This window comes from Mustela lutreola, chromosome 9, assembly GCF_030435805.1.
Source record: "Mustela lutreola isolate mMusLut2 chromosome 9, mMusLut2.pri, whole genome shotgun sequence".
Classification (NCBI taxonomy): domain Eukaryota; kingdom Metazoa; phylum Chordata; class Mammalia; order Carnivora; family Mustelidae; genus Mustela; species Mustela lutreola.
This window is the reverse complement of record NC_081298.1, coordinates 48841-71071: the sequence shown is the minus strand read 5'-3', so window position 1 is coordinate 71071 and position 22231 is coordinate 48841. Positions and strand designations below refer to the sequence as shown.

General features: G+C 48.7%; 1 protein-coding gene across 5 annotated transcripts; it reads left to right on the top strand.

Moving 5' to 3' along the window:
• Positions 1 to 913: 913 nt before the first annotated feature.
• PCMTD2 (protein-L-isoaspartate (D-aspartate) O-methyltransferase domain containing 2) lies at positions 914 to 21363 on the top strand. Of its 5 annotated transcripts, none has more exons than XM_059187859.1 (7): positions 914 to 1051; positions 2212 to 2332; positions 5606 to 5936; positions 9290 to 9392; positions 10602 to 10773; positions 17305 to 17428; positions 20427 to 21363. In XM_059187859.1, exons 3-7 carry the CDS (start codon positions 5630 to 5632, stop codon positions 20801 to 20803), a joined length of 1083 nt encoding a protein of 360 aa, XP_059043842.1. In that variant the 5' UTR covers positions 914 to 1051; positions 2212 to 2332; positions 5606 to 5629; the 3' UTR covers positions 20804 to 21363. The 5 variants fall into 5 exon arrangements, with proteins under 5 accessions (XP_059043842.1, XP_059043843.1, XP_059043841.1 ...); XM_059187860.1 differs by having other exon boundaries at positions 915 to 1051; positions 2247 to 2332; XM_059187862.1 differs by lacking the exon at positions 914 to 1051 and adding an exon at positions 20046 to 20179 and having other exon boundaries at positions 2247 to 2332; positions 20427 to 20564.
• The last annotated feature ends 868 nt before the right edge of the window (positions 21364 to 22231 follow it).

The window sequence follows — 22231 nt, the reverse complement described above, 5'->3', positions numbered from 1 at the left end:
CCTCTTGCCGCCCAGCATGTCACCCCCGCCCCTGCCCCCGCCCCCCCAAGCAGTGCACTCCTCCTAGAGGCAGGCTTCTCCTCCTTCCTCCCCTGGATTTGGGAAGTTCTTATCTGCATAATGTTCCATTTCATATTATTCCTATTCATATTATTCAAAACCAGTTCTCTTTGCCTTGTAGGACCCAAAGAATTGTACCAGCCTGCCCCTTGCCCAGACGCCACCATCCTCTAGGAATAGAAACCTTGAGAACCCAGGCGCTGGGTCTTGTGTCACTGCAGGTGCCTGCGGCTGTCTATAGCGGAGACGGCTGGGCACACCAGCTCCACGACATGGGATGGACGGGTTCACGGTTCACTCTGTGGGGCAGATCTTGGATGGGGTCTGTTCCAAGTCTGTGTTTCTCCGCCGAGGCCCAGAACAGCGGTGAAGGGTCTGCGCAGAGGCCGGTGTCCAGCCAGCGGAAGCGCAGGACGGGTGGGGGCTGCTGTGGCCTCCTCTCGGGTGTGCACGGCGGGCGCTGCGGCTCCCTTCCCCGCTCGCGGGGCCGCAGCCATGGGGCCCTCTCTTGGCACAGATGGACCCTTCTTGTCCCAGCACCTTGGCTCGGACGTCCGTGTCACCCAAGCCAGAGCCACTGCCGAGAGTTACTGTCCGTCCCAGTTTCTTCCTTTCTCACCTGTTGGCCCTCCTCCCTGGGTCCCGGCTCTGCTGGTGCGGGGAAGCCCTAACCCTGGCCTGCAGCTGTTCTCGGGTCGCTCCCGCAACAATACCCCGGAAGCGTGCGGGGCCTCCCACGCGCCTCGCCGACCGTCCGCGCCGGGGCCCACCAGCCGTGCCGTCGCCCCTTTAAGATCCAGGCCCGGGCGCACGCGCAGTCGGGCCGTTGCGCGCACAGGCGCAGTGGGGCGGCGGATGTTTACGGCGGCGGCGGTCGGAAGGCGCAGCCGGGCTGCGGGCGGGCGAGGGGCGCCGGACGGGCGAGGGGCGCCGGGGGAGCTGCAGGTCGCGGCCTAGGCAGCCCGAGCTCGCGGGCCGGCCGAGCCCGGAGGTAGAGCCGCCCCCGCCGCCGCCCTCAGCCCGGCCTGTGGCGGGCGGCGGCGTCGCTCCCCCTGACCTCCCCCCGTGACCTCCCCCCCCCCGACCTCCCCCTCCTCGGTCCCGAGCGCCGGGACCCTCCTCCGGGGCCGGCCGCCCCGTTCCCGGACGTCCAGCTCCCCTCCCCCCACCGGCGTTCCCCGGCCTCCCCCGCGTCTGCCCGCCCCGTCCCCGGGTCCCCCTCCTGCGTGCCCCCTCGTCCCCCAACCCTCCCGGGGCGCGTGTCCTCTGGAGCGCGGCCCCGTCCCCTGCGGCGCTCCGGGGGTGTGTCGGTGGGGGGGGGGCGTCCTGGCTGGCCCTGCGGCTCCCCGGGGCCCCCGCGGCCTCTCCCGGGGCCCGTCGCTGGCGCCCCTGGACGTGCCGGAGAGACGCGCGGCCCGCGCCGGGCGTGCCGAGCGGGGGACGTTTGCGGGGAGTCGCGCGGCGCGTGCAGGCGGGTCCGCGTTCGGAACCAGTGACCTCGGGCCTTTTCCGAAGGCGACCGTCTGGCTGCACCCGCGGGCGCAGCGGGTGGAAGCTGCCCCTGGCGGTCTTGGGTTGCGAGTTCGGGCCCGTTGCGTGTAGGGAGGACGGAACTTCCAGTCTCCAGGGCGGAACCGCGGGGGCAGTTGTTGCCCTTCCGACTGAGAAGTGGCTCAGAACCCCGGGACTCCAGGCCCCCGGAGGAGGTGGGTGGTTGGGGGAAGGCGAGCTCGGCTGGCCTTGGTGCCGGCGCTTCGGACTTGCCGTGCTGACGTGTGCTCCAGCGTTGCCCCTCGGAAAAGTGACCCAGATCCCTGCCCGCCCCTTGGTTCATCACTGGCCTGTCGTGGTCTTCTTTCTTTCCGGCAGGGCAGTGGTCGAAGTCAGCGGCTGCGATTTGGGTGTCGAGTAGACAGTCAAGAATCGGTGCAGTCAGCCCAGAACTTGGGGCTGTGCTCGGGGGAAGTAGAGCTTTAGAGGTGCCATGAGAGGGGGCCTCTGAGGGGATGGGGTCCGAGCCTAGGCCTCCTGGCGCCCACCTCAGCTCGTACCTAACCTGGGCCCTCCCTGGGGGAGACAGGCTGTGGAGGTTCTAAGAACAGGTCCGTGTTTGGAATTCTAGTTGTTAGCAAGCTTTTCTGTGTCGAGTAGAGATAATCTTCATCTAACGTGTTCCACGGATCCAGCTTCTGTCAGCTCCAGGAATGGTGTACACACGGCAGCCTTTCTAGTGTTGGAAGAAAATCCCGCTGTAGGAGTTCTAGTTTTCACGGCAAGTCTCTGTTTCTTTTAATTCTTCTGCCAGCAGGAGGTGTGGCTTTGGTTCTGTGTTCTGCTGGTCTCCGTGACCAGCGCCAGCCCCTGCAGTTCCTGTAATCCAAGACAGCGTTCAGGAAGAGCCGGCAGGAAGCGGAGGGAAGAGTAGCGGGTTATTACCTACAGAACCTGGAAAGTTGACAGCATACCTGGGGTCCTACAGTGAGGTGGGGCCGTGAAGAGAGTTAGGGCTAGTTTCTGCTGGCATCGGGGTTGAGGGTGGAGCCTAGGGCTTCTCGGGCTCCCTTTTTACTGCAGAATATTAAGACAAAAGAGGGAATGTGAAGCGTGAGAAGAGAAAAATGAGAAGGGAAAAGACAAGTGGCCCCAAAGGACTGTTACGGAAACCAATTAAGAGCTGATTTCAGACATGGTTGGCAGAGGTAAAGTGTTTATTCCTCAGCAGTCACAGCTTAAGTCAGGCCCTTGCATTACAAAAAAGGCAAACTTTTCAGGGCTTGCAGGACAGGGTCCTTCCTTCCACATGAAATTACCTCGTCCGTATTTCCCTGAAGGAGTGACATGCGGGGTGGGCCGTGGCCCTCCGTGTGTAATCTGACAAACGCAGTGTTGACTGGAACCGCACACCCCCATGATCGTGGCTTCAGGCTGGTTGACCCGGTTTTAGCCTCCTTGGCTCAGGACTGGGACCTTCCCATGGCTGCTGCTGCTGCTCACCTGTCTTCCTCACTGCCCTTTGGCAGTTGGTTTTGGAAGGAGCAGTGCGAGAATAAGGTGGTCCTGTTGGCCCGTGACTCCGGAAGAGTGAATTATACTGAGGATTGCGAAGTAGAATCAAGTACAGCATCCAGAAGTTACTTCTCATTACTTCCAGCAGTTGGATTTGACTAGATGGTAGAGCCATTATTGGGTTGGGCAAGAGTATCTTTGAATCTGTTGTTGGTGTTTTGGGGTGGTCAGGAGTAAGCGTGATTGTACGCAGTGTGAGGAGAGGTAGAAGAGCAGGCAGAGTTAGTACTCTCAGACCCTGCTGATGGTCACACGCTTCCTACCGGCGGCAACAGAGAGGGCTCCCGCATCGTCACAGAGTCTGTCATTTGGGGCAAAGATTACCAACATGTTATGTGTTAAATAACGTTTTTTTCTTTGAGAATTTGAGAATGTAGGCCTTCGGCTAGATGGTCGTGGGTTTGAATTCTAGTCTCTTCATGCACTGGTCTGTAATCAGGAGTAAAATGACTACTCGGTCCCAATTTGCCTCAGTATGTTGTGAAGCTAACCAGACCCCTGGGACTGGTGTGTGGTGCCTGTAAGATTGTAGCTCTTTTTACTAAAATGCTAGCTTTTCCATGTGAGTAAACTTTCAAAGTGAGGTGAAGTGGAAAGTAAGTGATAGATTACATGGTAGAAAAAATAAAGTGTACCCAATATAGAGTTAGTGTTTGCTTTCTGAAGGTAGAATGATGGCACTGAGATAGGATGGTAGGACATTACGTAGAGAGTTCGATCCACCATGGAAGATGTGTGGTTTCCAGGCCTTTTCCCACATAGACATTTGGGCAGCAAGCGCAACTTCACTTTTAAGCAGTGACCTAAATTTTAAGATGACTGTCCTAGACTAGGGATGTAGACTGTAGCCTCAGAAGTAAGTAGCTTATTGAAGATTAAGCTTGACCTCATTAGCAGTCCGTCCAGTTGGCTAAGTTAACTGGCCATGGACCCTAACCTAGCAAGGGCTCCAGAACATTTTGAAATGGGGTGAAAATCTAATAATTGGGCCATCCTGGTGATTTAGAAAGCTTAATGTTCAGGTCTAAAATTTTGATGATGAAGATGAGCTGTTCCAACTGTGAAATGTTAGAGCGTTTATACTAAGCCCTAGGTTTCACATATTTTGTGTATTTGTTGTGAGAAGCTGAAGATTTATCATGAGTTCATTTATTTTTATTCCTGGGAAAACCTCTCCCACCACAATTGCCAGTAGTGTGCGTGGGGTATGTGTATGGAAGCTGTTCCCCCAGTTTTTATGCTTCTTGTTCTGCTGTTAGAAATCCAGAGGATTGGGAGGGGGAAAGCAAAGATTAACTTTGTAATAATAAATTATAGTATGTTATTATGGAAGTGAATTAGAAAATGTGTCAGTCTTTGTGAAGTCTGGTGCTTTCTGTCTTCCCCAACAGTTTACATCAGGTGTTTTGTAAAATGTTACCATTTTATGCGAAGTAAAATAATTCTTTCAGAAAGAGTTACATGGGGTGCCTATAAAATTGGAGAAGATATTTTTATGGTGACGGTCCCTGTGAGTTAGATGGAGGCACATTGTATGTTAGCAGGTGGCTAAGAAGGGGTCACACTGTTGCTTTTTCTTCTTGAAGGTAGTTGGGAAGAAGGAAAGCCATGTTCCTTTCGTTAAAGGGGTAGAAAGGTTGCATTACGTACACTTCCAAAGGGGGAGTAGGAGTCCTTGGAGCAGTTGTAGCTTGAAAACAGATTTTGTATTTGTTAAAATAAAATATCACCATTCATCCTGTAGTATTTTTGCCTGGAATTTGTACATCCGAATATCCAAATGAACAGATTGAGTGGACTCCTTGACTTGATGTGTATGTGGGGGTGTAGAGGTGTCAGGTAAAATTTAGGACACCAGTTAAATTCAAATTTCAAATAAACAGTAACTTTATAGTATGTGTTGTTTACCTTTATTTCTTTTGTTTGCTTTTAAAGATTTATTTATCAGAAGTGATCTGTAGTACTTGAAGTATTCAAAGCGAAGTTGGTAGTAGTGTAACTTTTGTAGACACATCTATATTCTTTTTATGCTTCTATCCATTGACTCTGCCATATGTGGATATATCCCTTTTAAGGCAGATCCATATTCAAGATAATTTTAACCCTAAATACCTGACTTTGTAGATTGACGACTTGTCGTAAAATATCGAGTTCTTTCTTCAATGCGGTTTGCAGCTGTTGGATATGTGTTAGGTACCTCCAGTTCATTTGAATGCATTTGAAATTGTAAATTACAAGTTTCCGGACGGTTATAATGGGATTTCATCTTTGGCTTTTTTTCTTTCTGAATTTGGAGGGGGTGGGGTGGGTTAGGCAGTTGCTGATCCAATATATTCCATCTGTGATATTTTCAGAATTCAGAATTTGACCCTAACTGGTGTGCTCTGGCCTTTAATGTAGCTAGCCCTTCAGAAACGCCCTAACTGGTGTGCTCTGGCCTTTAATGTAGCTAGCCCTTCAGAAACGTCTGTCTTTGCAGCGTTGCCCGCGTGCGATCCGGAGGATGGGAGGTGCGGTGAGCGCCGGTGAGGACAACGACGAGCTGGTGGACAACCTGAAGGAAGCGCAGTACATCCGGACCGCGCCGGTCGAGCAGGCTTTCCGGGCTATCGATCGCGCGGACTATTACCTTGACGAGTTTAAAGAAAACGCTTACAAAGACTTGGCGTGGAAGCACGGCAACATCCACCTCTCGGCTCCGTGCATCTATTCAGAAGTGATGGAGGCCCTGGACCTGCAGCCGGGCCTCTCCTTCTTGAACCTGGGCAGCGGCACGGGCTACCTCAGCTCCATGGTGGGGCTCATTCTCGGTGAGTCCGGACAGAGTGCAGCAGAGCACCGTCTGTCTCCTGGTGCCGGGGCAGTGTCTCCTCTGTAGGGCCCTCGTCGGAGCGCCTTCTGAGCAGTCTTCTGCTTTGGTTTATGCACAGTCTTGGGGGGCTGGAGTGTCCTGGAGGGACCCTCCTGTTCCCTTCCCCCTCCCACCTGTGCCTCCACGGTCTGTTCAGCGCACCCTCCTTCCGCACAGCAGAGGGCCATGAGAAGTGGTGTAAATCAGGACCTTACGGTGATTTTTCGTTTTACGATACAGTCACCCAGCCTGCTTTGTCACTCTGTAAACAGAGACCAAGTTTAAAGTTCCCTGGAAGTTAAAGTTCTTCCAAGAAGTTTTGTTTTGTTTTGTTTTAATGCTCAAAAAGTTAGTACCTGTACGGTGTTGTTTGTCAGTAAATTCCCGGGATGGGAAGGACTTCACAGGTTTTGCCTCTTTCCCCAAGTAAGTTGTGAGACTGCATGTGGCGATGGGCATTTTTGTTCTTGAAATGGCAGTGTCCAATAATTAAGGGTTTAGGTGTCTGTTTTTACTCTGAGATAGAACGGTTTTGCCAGAGGAGTAATGGGGGCTGCCCAGCCCTTGGAAAGATTTCTCTGCGGAGGAGGCGGGGCTGGGGCTGCTGCCGCACCGGCGAGGGAGCGCTGCGTCTGCACCACAGCGCAGTACAGAATGTCTCAGCAGGGACAGTTGATTTTGTGGGTGTGGAATGAAATTTTGGGTTCTTTATATGTTCCTAGAGTTTGGAATTTGATGAAGTTTTGAGACTGACCCTTTGACTTTAGGCCACAGATTGCTATCCTCAAATTTTTAAGTTTGTTTTTGTTTTGTTTTTTGAAGCGATGTGCTTTTTGAACTTAATTTGTCTTGGATCAAGACTGCTTTGTGAAGAGCCCAGGTGATGTATCCTTCTGGAATTAGTGAAAGGTCCTTCAGTTCAGCTGAGAAACTGGGGGAGCTAAGGGTGAAGATGGTGTTTGGTGGAGAGAGGGATGGGGCATCCAACGGACTAGGTTAGAGCTGCTCTGAAAAGGAACTGAGATGCTCGGTTCTTGTAGTAAGCCAGACGCGGCCTGTTGCACTTGACATGCCCCAGAACTTCTCAACAGCTTCTCTTCTGGGAGCTCCCTGTTTGCTGGGAATGTGATCAGATGTTGGGTGGGGAGAGCTCTAAAGGAAGGGAGGCTTCTTGGGGGATCGCATTGGGTACTCCGTGCTGCTGTGATGCATGTGAAGGAGGCGACTGGGCGTTTGCTTTCCTGGGTTGACACCTTGCGCTGGCATGGCCGATGCCTCTATGTGGACCCCGCGGGTTCTGGTCAGCTCAGCCTGTGTTGCACACCACTTCAGGGCTGAAAACCGTGGTGGCCTCCCAGAGCCCGCAGCCATGAGGTCTGGAGTCTTTCATCCGACTCTTCTCTAGGTCCGGCTGCCTTCCTGCCTGGCCCTGAACTTCATCCCTTTGCTGCTGCACTTGTGTGCAGGGGCCTGAAGGTGCTGTGTGATGAGGGAGTGGGAAGCCCTCCTGCAGGGGTGGGAGGGCTTTTGGGCTGGCTTCAGTGCCATGCCCTTGAGGACTCAGTCCTTATTCCTTCTGTGCCCTCTGCCCCCTCAGTCAGCTTTTTATTGGGCTGAGTCGGGGGCTCCGTGTTACTGCTCTGTTTGGTGTTAAGCTCCTTGGGGTTAGGAACTATGTCCTCTATCTGTTATGAGAATTAAGTGCTTAACAGGTTTTGATAAAGGAGGAGGCTAATGAAACTATGAAGAGTGCGGAAGTAAAGGTCTGCTTGGTTTCTGGCGCGAGCTCCTAGCCAGAGGGCCGTGGGGAGGGAAGTCTGTGGTTTGGCAGAGGGGCTTGAGATTGGACAATTTGAATTTGATGTAATTATTGAAAATGCTTCTCAGGTAGGTTGTGTTTCAGTGAGAATCATTCAGCAGCAGCTGTGCATTTGACAGACATTGGGAGAAGAGAGCCCCAGGTGAGCTGTCCAGGTGGAGGAGAAGGAGGCCTTGGCTTGGGGTGGGTGTTGTGCTGTCAGGGGACCAGGAGAGCCCAAGTGGCAAAATGTGAAGATACGGGTGCGCAGATGGTTGCTCATTTTTCAGTATTTCTGTTGGGCCGTAGGGTTAAGTGCTGCACTGTGACTTCAGTATGTCCACCCAGTAAATAAAGTTCTTCATGCCCTGTTGATTTTCCCATGGAGATATTTAAAAATGGCTGTGTAAGTTAACCTACAGTAAATGAACACGTGTGAGGTGTGGAGCTTGGTGACTTTTTGTGTACGTGTTCAATTTCATGCAGGTACTACCTAGAACAAGGTATGGAGTAGGACCAGCGCCCCAGAAGCTCTCCGGCTGTCCCTCCCCACGTAGAGAGGAGAGAGGACCCTTTTGTCCTCCGTCATCATAATAAGTGTTGCCTGTTTTTGACCTTCGTATAGGTGAATTCCCAAAACAGAGACTCACCCAAGCTGTCTGTATCAGTAGATCTGACCTAGAGGCAGTTTTATACAGAGGGAATAATACGTTTATTGTTAAGTGGGCTTATAACCTTTCTCACAGCTTTATTTCCAATTGCTGATAAAATTCCTTTGATATAAAAAATGTTTCATTGTGATTTGGTTATAGTTTATTTAAAAAAGATTTTATTTATTCATTTAAGAGAGTGAGAATGTGTACGTACACGAGTGGGGGAAGGGGCAGGGGAGTGGGAGAGAGCGTATCTGCAGCAGACTCCGTGCTGAGCACAGAGCCTGACATGGGGCTCAGTCCCAGGACCCCGAGATCATCACCTGAGCTGAAATCAAGAGTTGGACATTCAACCGACGGAGCCACTCAGGTGCCCCTGTTACAGTTTTATTTTAATGATGATCAAAAGCTATTTGTGCCCATGTCTGAGTAGTTGGGGCAACCTCTAGTGGAACACAGTCCTGAGTCCAGTGTCATTTGGAAATAATGTCTTTCTTCTTTAATTCATTAGTAAGATCTTGAATTCTTGGTTGCAGATCTTGGCTTTTTTACATCTTCAAATAATTCTTCAAAGGTTTGAGAGCAGAGCAACCCAGGCTTTGGAAAGCTGTGGCGTCGGTAATATCAAAGAAACAAGTATTTACAGTTATTAATATTTACAGTGTGGTGAGCATAGTCTACCCTGCGTACTTAAAGATTTAGCTTGGGTGATTTAGGCCTGGTAATGTGGTAAGACCTCTAAACCTTGCGAATTTCTTCATGTAATTATACATGCTGAATCTGGTGCGTTGCAGTGGATAAAACAAAGAGTAAGCGTTCTTGCCCTAGTACTAAAGATTTTTTTATTCTGGAACATTTTAGGTCCTTTTGGTGTGAACCACGGGGTTGAACTCCATTCGGATGTAATAGAATATGCAAAGCAGAAGCTGGACTTCTTCATTAGAACCAGCGACAGCTTTGACAAGTAAGATCAAATACTACCCTTGGGTTGCTGTGTGAATTATAATTTAAACTTGATTAGACAGGAGAGAAGAGTTTATTAGTGTTCATATAACATGATTCAGTTTTGGCAGGAGAATTGGGTGTATGCAAAGCTGTTCTAATTATTTTCTTTTTAAAAAAAATTAAAAAAAAAAAGAAAGATTTTATTTATTTATTTATTTGACACAGAGAGAGAGATCACAAGTAGGCAGGGAGAGAGGGGGAAGCAGGCTTCCCGTTGAGCAGAGAGCCTGATCCAGGGCTTGATCCCAGGACCCTGGGATCATGACCTGAACTGAAGGCAGAGGCTTAACCCACTGAGCCACCCAGGCGCCCCTCTAATTATTTTCTTAAATATTTTGTGCTTTTGAGGGCTTTAGGTTTTTTAATTATGACGCCAGGGAAAGGTAATTCTTCTCTAGTGTAATAGGAGAGGGAAATAGAATGTTCATTTTGCCCGATTTTCACGTTTCCAACACAGATAATAATTTATCTCCTAATTCTTAAACAGAATTATTGCATTTGTATTTGGACAGTATATATAACTACCTCTTGCCATTTTTAAATAAGGCATTAAAGTTTTTATTTTAGGATTTAACATTTTTAGAAACACCAAATGTAGTTTTCTTTCATTTTATTGGTTTTTATGTTTTATTTTTTTAAAGATTGACTTATCTGAGAGAGAGGGAGAGAGAGCGAGCGAGCGCATGCTTATGCACATAAGTGCGGGGGTAGAGGGGATCTCACATGGACCCCACGCTGAGTGTGGGACCCGAAGCAAATGGGGCTCCGTCTCACAACCTTGAGGTCGTGCCCTGAGCTGAGACCAAGAGTCGGACACTTAACCGACTGAACCACCCGGGTGCCCCTCATTTTGCTTGTTTTTCTTAGATCTTAAATAAGGTGATGATTTGTAAAGACAGAGCAAAGACAGTGGTGATGGGAAGTTAGATGATAGAATTCTGTCTGTCTTAAGTTTGTGGCGTTCACTTTCATAATATTTTGTTTGGGATTTCTAGGGTTCAGTTTATTAATGATACAATTATTTTGGGGGTCTGACTTGCAGCTTCTAACTCTGTCAGTGGTATTTATTATGTGCAAGGAAAACGTAACCTGTGGGTAGGATAGATTTACTGTAGAGACTTGCTACAATGTGATATATTCAGTTACGGAAAACATTTTTTGCTTTTAGATTTGACTTCTGTGAACCTTCCTTTGTTACTGGCAATTGCCTGGAGATTTCTCCAGATTGTTCTCAGTACGATCGTGTGTACTGTGGGGCTGGTGTGCAGAAAGAGCATGAAGAGTACATGAAGAGTCTTCTCAAAGTAGGGGGCATCCTTGTCATGCCACTGGAAGAGAAGGTCAGATCCCTCTCATAACTGACACGCTTAACTGTTGGCCCAGGTCTGTTCCCAGAAGTCTCCATGTGTTTTTCCCTGTTTGCTTCATGACAGCTCCCTCCGTTTCACAGATGAGGGCACAGGCAGGGACAGGTCCTAAAGACAGCCCAGCTTGGGCCAGGGCCTGACGCAGGTGGGCACCCTGGAGCCTGCGCTGTGAGCCTCCCCTCCCTCGTCTGTCCGCTCTCCCCCCCCCCCCCGCCCCCCGCCCCACCCGCAGCTGCTCCAGTACGCTTGTTCTGGTGTTAGAATGGTGGGCAGACGTCCCTCGAGTCCTTCGGGTCTAACTGCTAGGTTCTGTGACAGCGAGTATTATACAGGAGTCTCTTCCTTCGGAGGAGTCTTGTCTCCGCTGTTTGGTCGTGTATGTGTCTGTCTGTCGTCACTGTTGTGCTTCTTTGAGAAAAACAAGTTCTCACGAACAAGCAGATTAATCAAAACTGAATTGGTCATCAGAGAGAATGTCTCAGTTACAAAGAACTAAGGAAAAATGGAAATGATAAAAATTAGGAGATTGTGCATTTTTGTGGGATTTTCTGCAATTTAAAAATGTTAGCATTTAATTTATTTTGTTTAAAAAGGAATCATTCATTGCTGAACATCCAGAACATACGAAAATGAAGAAAAGTCACTCACAACCTTACCTTAAGCCCTGTTAGTGTCTGACGCTTGTAGTCAGTACCTTTCTAAGGAATCATTGCGCGTACTGTTGAGAAGTTATGATGTTTTCCTTAACTGATGAGATAATTTTAAGCCATTTAATATTCTGTGTCATCATGTTGCTTGTATTGTGACCTGTGGAAATGTTGACCATAGTGTGTCCTCTGGCTGCTGGAATTGCCCACGGGGCTGTCTGTATAACATTCTGTTACTTGCTATTATATACAGACTGCAGTGACTATCGCCAAGTAAAACAAAATTTTTATCCATAAATATTTCAAAGTGTATTTATAAGAGATAAGGACTGTTTTTAAGGATATCACAAAACCGTTATCAACATAAAAAATCACCAGTAATTTCTTAGTATTTTAAAATTGCCAGCTAGTGTTCAGATTTTTCTAATTATCTCAAAATTTGCTTGAATAGTTTATTTGAATGGATCTCCATTTAAGATTTTCTTAAAAGTTTTATATTTGAGAGAGAGAGAGAGCGAGAGAGAGTGGAGAGGTCTGAGGGAGAGTAGACCCCCTGCCGAGGACGGAGCTCGATGCAGGACTCGATTCCGGGACAGGATCCCGGCACTCCAGGATCATGACCTGAGCTGAAGGCAGTTGCTCCACCAACTGAGCCCCCCAGGCGCCCCTCCATTTAAGATTTATATCTTCTCTTTGGTTGATTCTCTTTTTATTTGTTGGAAGATTTTATTTTTGAGTGATCTTTGCACCCACCATGGGGCTTAAACGCGTGCCCCAAGAGCAAGAGTTGCTCTGCTCACCGACCGAGCCAGCCCGGCACCCCATCTCCTAAGTGTTTTTTATCTAGAGTTTCTCTTTTTTTCTTTGCTTCCCCCGCTGCTCCTTTTTCCTTGAAATCAAGTGGTTTGTCTTACAGTTTCCTGTAGTCTAGATTTGGAGACGACCTATCTCTGGGGTGATGTTTAACATACTCTTTCTGCTCCTCATTTCGTTACATGTTGTTAGTGGGACCCAGAGACTTGCTTAGTTTCCAGCTGAGGGTGCGAGAGCCCTCACGGCGGTACAGAGCCCGCGCGTGGGCAGGCCCGGCACGCCTGCTGTCTCGTTCTACGACGTGGGCAGTGCGGCTCTGGCCTGGACCCATTATCTCAGGGGCTGTGGGACAGTCTGATCCCATCACGTCTCTTCAGCTGGCACCTTTCACCCTTGTCTTCTCTTGAATTGGATTCCAGCGCAGTTAGCGTGTGGTGTCCCGCTAGCGGCAGGTGTGCGTTGCACCGCCCAGGCTCGGCACCGCCCAGGCTCGGCACCGCCCAGGCTCGGCACCGCACCTACACTCTGTCTCCTTCCCGTGTCCCCCATCGTCTCTGGTGACCCTGGTGGTTCCTTAGGAGTGTTTTTTGGTCTCTTTTTTCCCTTTGGTCAGTGACTGTGTTCTCTAAATCCCACATATGAGTGAAGTTCTGTGGTATTGGTCTTTCTCTGGCTTGTTCAGCTTAGCATGATGTGCTCTGGCTCCAGTCGTGTCATGGGAAATGGCCAGATGTCATTCTTCTTTATGCCCAGTAATAGTCCATCGTGTGTGCCGTATCTTTGTGTGTTCGCCTGTCCGTGGACACCGGGGCTGCTTCCGTACCGTGGCTGTTGCGGATCGTGCTTCAGTAAACAGGAGGGTGCAGTGTCCCTTTGAGTTAGGGTTTTCGCATTCTTCGGGGAAGTACTTCGTAGTGCAGGGCTGGGTTGTAGGGCAGCTCTGTTCTGAACTTTCTGAGGAGCCGCCGTACTGTTCTCCAGAGCGGCTGCACCCGTTTGCACCCCACCAGTGCAGAAGGAGGTTCTTTTTTCTCGTGTCCTCACCACTGCTTGTTTCCTGTGTGGATTCTCCCCTTTCTGACAGGGGTGAGGTGGTGTCTCACTGCGGTATTTTTTTTTTTTTTTTAAGATGGATTTATTTTAGAAAGAGAGAGCATGAGTAGGAGGGACAGAGGAGAGGAAGAGAGAATCTCCCGCACACTCTGTGCTGGGTGTGGAGCCTAATGCGAGGCTTGATCTCACGACCCCGAGACTGTGACCTGAGCGGAGACCGAGAGTTGGGTGCCCAGCCAGCTGAGCCACCCAGGCGCCCCTCATTGCGCTTGTGATCTGCTTTTCCGTGATGAGGAGTGACGTGGAGCGTCTTCTTGTGTCTGTGGGCCATTCGTATGTCTTCTTTGGAGAAGTACCTGTTCGTGTCTTCTGCCCACTTTTAAATTGGATTATTTGGGTTTTGGGTGTTGAGTTGTGTAAGTTCTTTATGTAATTTAGATACTAACCTTCTGTGGGATGAGTCACTGCAAATATCTTCTCCCATTCATACGTTGGCTCTTAGTTTGCTGGTTGTTTCCTTGGCTGTGCAGAAGCTTTCTGTTCTAATCCCAGCAGTTGATTTTTGCTTTTGTCTCCCTTGCCTGAAGGGACCTATCTAGAAAATGTCACTACGACCAATGTCGGAGACATTACTGCCTATGCACTCTTCTAGGATTTTTATGCATTTAGGTGTCACATTCAGGTCCCCAGTCTGTTTTGTGTCTTTGTGTCATCTTCAGTTTCTTTCATCAGTGTTTTATGAATTTCAGAGTAGAGATTTCACCTCTTTTTTAAGTTTATTTCTAGATATTTCATTATTTTTGGAGCAGTTATAAATGGGATTGTTTTCTTAATTTCTCTTTCTGCTGCATCATTAGCGTATAGAAATGCAGTAGATTTCTGTACATTGATTTTGTATCTTGCGACTTTATAGTACCTGGAATACTTACATGAAGAGAAACACTCCTACCAGTTACTTGGTTACCCTACGTACATGTTATAAGGAGAAGCTGGATAAATTCTGATTCTTAAGCTTTGTCTATCAGTTTCCTCAGTAATCTGGTTCTCTAGCATTTGTTGAAAGTGGTGACTCGTAAGATTTTATTTGGTTTCTAATGGCAGTGTGAATTCATGGGTATAGATGTACTTAAAATTTTAATCATCGTATGATTCTTATTGAAACTTAAAATGTCCAGTCCTGGCCAATAGGCACCTCTCCAGGTTGGCTCTTGGACTCTGATACACCCTCAGTAGTCTTTGATGGTTTTGTTACTTTCTGGTAAGAAAAGATACTCCACACTAATTTTTTGTAATTTTTACCACAAACTTAGATTTAACTGTTTCTGAGGATCTCTGTTAGTTTTAAGTTCATTGGGAATCGGTGTTCAGAGAACACAGGTGGGCCCTTTGTCGGAATCTTTGATACCGGGTTGGTCTTCTTCAGTGGTATTCTGGAGCCAGGAAGTCCCTTTCCCCCCATACGTACTTATATTTCTGTTGCTTTGGCTTTCGGACACCAGAACACACTATGGGTTTATACTGGTGCTTCCTGCTCAAAGTCAGGGCCAGAGGGTTTTCCTGACTTCTGCGCAGGTGCTGTGTCCCATGCTGGAGGCTCCCTGACGGCTGAGTTTGCTCTTCTCCTGGGGATGTACCAACAAACATGTTTGAAAGTCCCTGGAGATAATGCTTCCCTGTGTGGTTGTGCCGCTAGCCCGACTTAGAGCTCATTTGTTTGTTTTTAGGGATTGCATTTAAGGTGTATAACCTCGTAAAATATTTATGGGGTTTCAAGATGTAAATAATGAATACTCACAGAATTTTTTTTCCATGTATGTTCTTCTCCACTTCACCTGTAGGTAACCACTTTGTTTGTTCTTAGTTTATCTGTGTCCTCAAAAAATATACAAGCAAACGTACTTTTTCCATGACTTGACTTCAGTGAAGAAAGGCACATTTTTTTCCATTCTGTATATTCATCCAGACATCAGAAATAGGAGCGGATAATTTTAGGTTTTACACGTTGCTTATTGTTCATTTTATGGGTTTGGTATTTGGATTTGGTGTAAGTGGAAATTCTTTTCTGTCCCTGTGTTGTTTATTCAAAAATATTCTTTCCTGGTGTATGAAAATGTGTTTTTCTGATGGGCACTTGGGTTCTTTCCACCCTTTTGCTGTTTGCAAGCACTGCTGCTGTGCAGAGGGTGTGCAGGTGTCTGTGGGTGCTCTCTGGCTTAATCTTCGTCTGCATGAAGATGATACACTATACTTCCCGGTGTAGTCTCAAGAGCAGAAGTGTTGGATCCGAGACTCCGTATTTTAACTTTGGCCAACTGCCTTAAAGGAGAGGAGCATCCCATGCCCTTGCTGACTGCCGCCTGCTTATTGCTGTCATCATTGTGGATAGCAGGGTGACGTGTCCCCATTTTTGCTCTTCTTTCTCAGAATATTGTTTTAAATATTTATTTTTTATTTATAAAGATTTTATTTATTTATTTTATCAGACAGAGATCCCAAGTAGGCAGAGCAGCAGGCGGGGGCAGGGGAAGCAGGCTCCCCACTGAGCAGAGAACCCCCCCTTCCATGCGGGGCTCGATCCCAGGACCCTGAGATCATGACCCAAGCCGAAGGCAGAGGCTTTAACCTACTGAGCCACCCAGGCGCCCCCAAATACATCTTTATTTAAATTGCTATTATTTCTTAAAAATATTTGAGAGAGAGAGAGAGTGCTCGTGCAGGGGCGGGGGGGTGAGGGGGACTGAGGGAGGCTGCTGGAGCAGACCCCCTGCTGAGCACACCCGACCCAGGCTCTCGGTCCCACAACCTGAGCTGAAATCAAGAGTCGGCTCCTTAACCGGCTGAGCCCCCTAGGCTCCCCTTTATTTAAAATTACTTTAGTAATCTTTGTTGTATCAGAAAAATACGTCAGTCCTTTTATTGGAATTGTGTTATCTGTATACTGATTTGAGGATTGTAGCGGATTTTTAGTATCCGTCTCCGTGTCTGGACCATGGAATATGGATTTACAGTTTTCCTAAATGGTTCACACATTATTTATCGATTGTATTTAGATATTTGATGTTCATTATAACTAGAACTTCTCCTTTAAGAAAATGTTTTTAAAAAGAAGTTTTTGCTTGTACATAAGAGTGTGAGTGACTTATTGATGTTTACCTAGTACGTGGCTACTTAATGCTTTCACTTCCAAGGTTCATGATATAGAATCTTAGTTTTTAAGAGGATTTGCTGGCTTGGATATTTTTAGAGAAGAGAGTATATAATCTTAGCATGTCAGAGCTGAGCAGAAAATAGCACTGTGACCTGAATAGGCCTTTCAGAAACGGGCACCATCACACAGAGCACACAGGAGGGCTGTGTTGTCTAATCAGGCTCTTCTGCAGGTCTGTGTGTCGTGGCGGTGACGTCACTCAGAAACTCTGCTGGAGCAGGGAGAAGCTCAGACAGAGGTGGCCGTGAGCCTGCAGCACTAGCTGCTCTTTGGTGTGTGATCACAGTCACACAAGAAGGTCATGGTCGCAAGTTCTTCATGGTTTCTGTCCTCTGGAACAAACAGCCTGGGGTCCGGTCTAGACTGAAGCATCATTGCAGGTTGTCGTGAATGTCTTTACTCACTCAGACTTGAGAATGTCCGTGCCTCCTGCCTGCCCCTTACTAAGCATCACCCTCAGCCCTGGCTCTTGTGGGGAGCCCAGGGAAGTGGTCTCGTCTGACGGACTCTTCTTTGATTTCTTTTCTCTAACGCACGTATTTCTCGTAAACAGGAATTAGGTCTGGAGGCTTTGAACATGCCCAGGCAAAACACCCTTGCGACAATATTAATACTTCCTGGGTGCTTTATGTCACATCATGTTAGGGGCCTCTGTGCTCAGGTTATTTCATTATCAGTATCTCTGTGGGTTTTTTTTTTTTTTTAGTTTATGTGGAGGAATGATTAAATATAAACCGACAGTAGCCACATCTTGTGAATATTCTCATTTTCTCTTTGGGGCAGTTGACTAAGATAACGCGAACTGGCCCTTCTGCTTGGGAGACTAAAAAGATTCTGGCAGTTTCTTTTGCTCCTCTGGTCCAGCCCTGTCATTCGGAGTCTGGAAAATCAAGACTTGTCCAGTTACGTAAGTACAAAAATCCTTACTTATCCTTTGGATCTTTAAAAAAATCTCATTAGAATTTGAAGAGAGAGACAAATTGTAAGGAGCCTTTTAATATTTAGGAACATTTTTCTACCCACTGAAACCTTAAAATGTTACAAATGATTTTTAGATATTAAAAAAAGTAATCTGTTTTCAGCCCATTTTAGGTTGTTTTTGCCTTCTTTTAAATCTCCAGGAATTCTTTTTTTTGTTTGTTTTAAAGATTTTGTTTATTTATTTGACAGACAGACATTACATGTAGGCAGAGAGGCAGGCAGAGAGAGAGGAGGAAGCAGGCTCCCCACTGAGCAGAGAGTCCGATGCGGGGCTCGATCCCAGGACCCTGAGATCATGACCTGAGCCAAAGGCAGAGGCTTCACCCACTGAGCCCCCCAGGCACCTTCTCCGACAATTCTTGCTGGCCGTGCCATTGAAGGCGGGAGGCTCTCTTGAGAGGGAGTTCGTTCTGCTCTGTGGCGAAGTCTCACAGAGACAGCGTGTTGCCAGCACCGCTGGGCCAGGGGCTCTTGCAGAGTCACGGGACCCCTCCCTCCTCGGGGCGCCTCGTGGGCACACGCTTCAGGTGGTGGGAGGCTTGCCATGGAGATTCATTTGGCTAGCCCTCTGTCTTCAACTCCTTCAGGATGGGGAATCAGAAAGAGCTGACATTATCCATATACTGTTTTATCATTTACACAGCAATGAGAATCCTAGTGATTTATTGAAAATAAAACCGTTCAGCATGGATTCTGCATTCTGATCATTTAGAAAATTTGGAAAATGCACCAAAAAAGGGGAAAAAATAACCGTAATCTCAAATCCAAAGATGATACATGTTAGCAAATTCCTTCCAGAAATTTGTTTTTCTTAAATTTGTGAGGAGACATTTATCAGATAGTCATGCACTGCCTCGGTCTCTGCTAAGTGGAGGTCACCTGCCACAGACACGGTCCTTGAAATGTGGCAGTGAGCAGCAGTAAGATACAGAAAGAGGCTGAGAGGGCCAGGGAGGGTTTGACAGAGGGTGGGACATTTTGGGTGAAAGTGAATTCTCTGAGGAGAGGAGAAAGGGAGAAAAAGCATGAGCAGAGGCTGATGGGGACTTTCTACGTGCACGCCCTTCGGCATGGTCCGAGTGGGAGAAACGAGCCCACTGCGTGAGTTAGACTTGTCCTGGAGGCCGTGGGAGCCACCGTGTGTGTGAACTCAAAGATGGGGTGCTTCTGTCTTTTCGACGACCCTGTGGCCCGGCAAAGGCTGAGTTAGTCCTGTGCGTGCGCCCTGGGACTCTCCCCCCGGAGAGGCTGGCGTCACTCACAGGCAGGGCACGGCCTTCTGCAGCGCTGCCCGAGTGTTGGAAGGTGAGGGCTTGTCGATGCGTCTGCAAGGCCTCTCGGGGGTTTGGTTGAAGACAAGTCTCGTAATGTGAGGGCTTGACCGGGTCTGGGTAAGAACTGCGACAGCATGGAGGGCACCCCAAGAGCTTGGTTTTGAGACCAGAGCTCTGGAGTGAACGCTGGCTGATCAATAGCCCCGTGATGTTTTGGGCTCCCGAAGTGGACAGTTAATTGCAACTCTGTCTTCCTGGGCCAGAGTTTTCTAAAGTAGCAAAGGTGTTTCCATGGAGACGGTGGCCTCTGAAGCCGAAGGGATTCGGGGGCAGGCACATAGGCTGTTTCTGAAGAAGGACGTGGGCCTTGAGGTGTCCGGCATCTCTTGGGGATGTGGGTCTGGGGGGCTGCTCAGGACCCCGGTCAGGAATGGAGCAGAGCCCTGGGAGCCGCTGCCCAGGCTTTGTTCCTTGAACCATAGCATGGATGTCAAACCAGGGATTGATAGGCACATAGAGTGGGGGAAATGGTAGAAATCAGCCCCTGAGGGAACACTGCTGGCTGTGGTGGAGAAGGGGCTGGCAGGAGAGACTTGGGCTAAGTTGGTTCCCTTCGAGCGGGACCTTGGGGTGAGCTAGAGAAGGAGTCCGTTCAGCGGACTGAAGGGAAAGACAAGGAAATGTGGGTGTGTTGAGCAGAAAGTCATGATTACGGTGTTGCGTAGCGGGGCCCATGCTGGAGCCCATCCTGGACAACGGGGAGGAGACTGTTGAGCGGGAGAGGAGGCCTGGCGTGGACCCAGGGAGGAAGGTGCTGAGAGCCTGGGGCTAGGGGCTTCCCCGGGGTCCCGTGGAACGGGTATTCACGGGATTCTGCACAGGCCGCTCTGATTTGGGTAGTAAATATTACAGACAACCTAAGAACCTTCCCCGTATTGTAGATCGTCACCTTTTGGGGAAGAATTTAGGTCTTGGAACCTTGCATCTTCCTCGCTTGCTCCCCTGCTGTGACCTCTTTCTCTGTCAAATAAATAAATAAAATCTTAAAAAAAAGGAGTTAGGTCCTGGAGGGAAAGAAGTGGTGGTGGCTTTCAGTGTGAGGTATCTGAACGCACAGTCCTTAAGTCCTCCCCCTTGAAGAGAAAAGCTCTCCTGTTGCCATACGCGTGCATTAACCTGAGCTGGACTTTGATTACCAGATTCAGTGTCTCCTCGGTGTGCGCTGGAGTTTTTGTACCTACTTAGATTTGCTTTTCTCTATTAAAAAAGGAACAGATACTCAATTTGTAAAGTGCCGTGGAAATGTAAAGATAGACGGAAGAATTCTGGAGCCCCACGTTCATGGAGTTCCACCGGTGAGGTAGAACCGGGAACGAATACCGTAAACAGAGTCATGAACCCAGGTTCGTCTTCTGCTCCGACTGATGACACACACGCCCGTGCTTCCTTCACTTACAGGAGTTCGGGGTAGCGCGTTTGAAAACACCGTTTGAGACGGACACATGCGTGCGCCTTCGAGCTGTCACTGTTTGCCGGGACAGCGGGACAGCGGGCGTGGATGACCGCGAGGGACGGTTTTCCAGAGTTAGGGCTCTGTGCCGTCTGGGTCCCTCACAGATGAGGCTGACACGTCTCCTTCTTTGCCCGCAGCGCCGCTGGCCGTGCGGAGCCTCCAGGACCTGGCTCGAATTGCCATCCGTGGGGCCATCAAAAAGGTCATCCGTCAGGAGACCGCGAGCGGCAGCGGAAACGGACTGAAGACCACTCCCCGGGCCAAGAGGCGGAGAGTGCGCCGCCGTCGCATGGAGACGATTGTCTTTTTGGACAAGGAGGTATTTGCCAGTCGGATCTCCAGCCCCTCCGACGACACCAGCTGTGAGGACTTGGAAGAGGAGCAGCGGCGGGAGGACAGAGCCCCGCCGGAGGCGAAGCCGGCCCCGCCGGTGAACTTCCTGCGCGAGAAGGTCCTGAGCCTCCCTCTGCCAGACCCCCTGAAATACTACCTGCTCTATTACCGGGAGAAGTAAGTCTGTGGGCACCGGATGAGGTGCAGCCCGAGGCCGCCCTCCCACCCCCACCCGGGCCCTCACGGGGTCACCGGGCACACGCCGTGGGGAAGGAGAGTGCGGTCCTCTCCACGTTTCTGTGTTCAGTTTGTTCTTGGGTTTCCTCTAGAATTCCATTCGCTGGTATCATTTCAGTAAACGTAGTCTTTTGACAAGCAAAGTGCATAGGGGAATGTTTTCTCAAAAGGGAGAGAATCTCCAGGAGAAGCGTGTTTGCTTTCTGCTCTGGTGAAACTCTGACATCTGCACGCAGAGACCCAGCCGAGACACACAAGTGTGCGCTGCCCGTGAAGCAGGGCAGTTGAAATTAACCCACGTTGCTCCTAAAATGTGTAAAAGAAAGCACAAGTTTGCAAGTGTGTAACCTCTTTCCCAGATGTGAGGCACCTGTGTCCAAGTTGGAACTTGACGGTACCAGCCTGTTGAGCACCGGCGCTGACCTCCGCTAACCTTTTCGTTTTCTGGAGGGGACCGTTATTGAAAAGCTCTCCCTTACTTTAAATAAATGTGATTAAATCTGATGTAAGTTGTCGATTGTGATTTTAAAGGAGGGAAATTGTCACGAGGGAGGAAGAGTGAAAGTGTCAAACTGCTAGATGTCTGTCCGGAATCCCAAAGTGATTTGGACTGTTTTCCTGACAGCTTTTCTTACCTTCAGAAGAATGAGTGTCAGATAATCCCTTAGGGGATACTCAAGAATGAAGCAGGTATTGTGTATAATGAGCTACATTACTTTTACCCCAAGGGTAGGGATGACCGTTGACCCAACCTTGAGTATGCTAGTGGGTGTCTAAGGCACGGACGTGCTCAGTTCTCAAAACAGGGGGAAAGTGTTTAAGCTGCAGGAAGTACAGTGGGGACAGTGTTACCGACAGCCTCTGCTTTTCTTTTTCTTTTAAGATCAGTTGGCTATTTTTCTGTAGTCCTATAGGTTTTGTCTTTTATAACTCTGGGGAAAAAGACGTGTTAGTTTTCTAATTTTTCTTAATAACAAATATGTGTATTTTAGTAGCTCCATTGCATTAAAGGAATGGTCTGAGCACCAGTGACTTGTGAAGTCTCCCTTCTCCAGGCCCTTTGGGTTGAGCGCTTTCTTTTTTTGTGGGGAGGGGTTGAGCGCTTTCTGTCGTTACCAAGTTCTGAGTCTTCAGAAGGCCATCCTGTCAGATGGTAGAATGTTTTCAAATTATTGGTCATTCCAAAGCATCGGTTCTTTTCAAACTTATTTTTGTTCTGAAAGAAAAGAATGGTATAAAATGTTAGCAAGGGACCCGAACTCAGAGTGTTGATGTTGGATGAGTCGTCTGGAGTTAATGCCTAGTTTTATCCCTGAGCTTCTTGAGGGTCAGAAACCTCTTTGTGTTTCACCAGCTGAACCGAGTTCTGGTC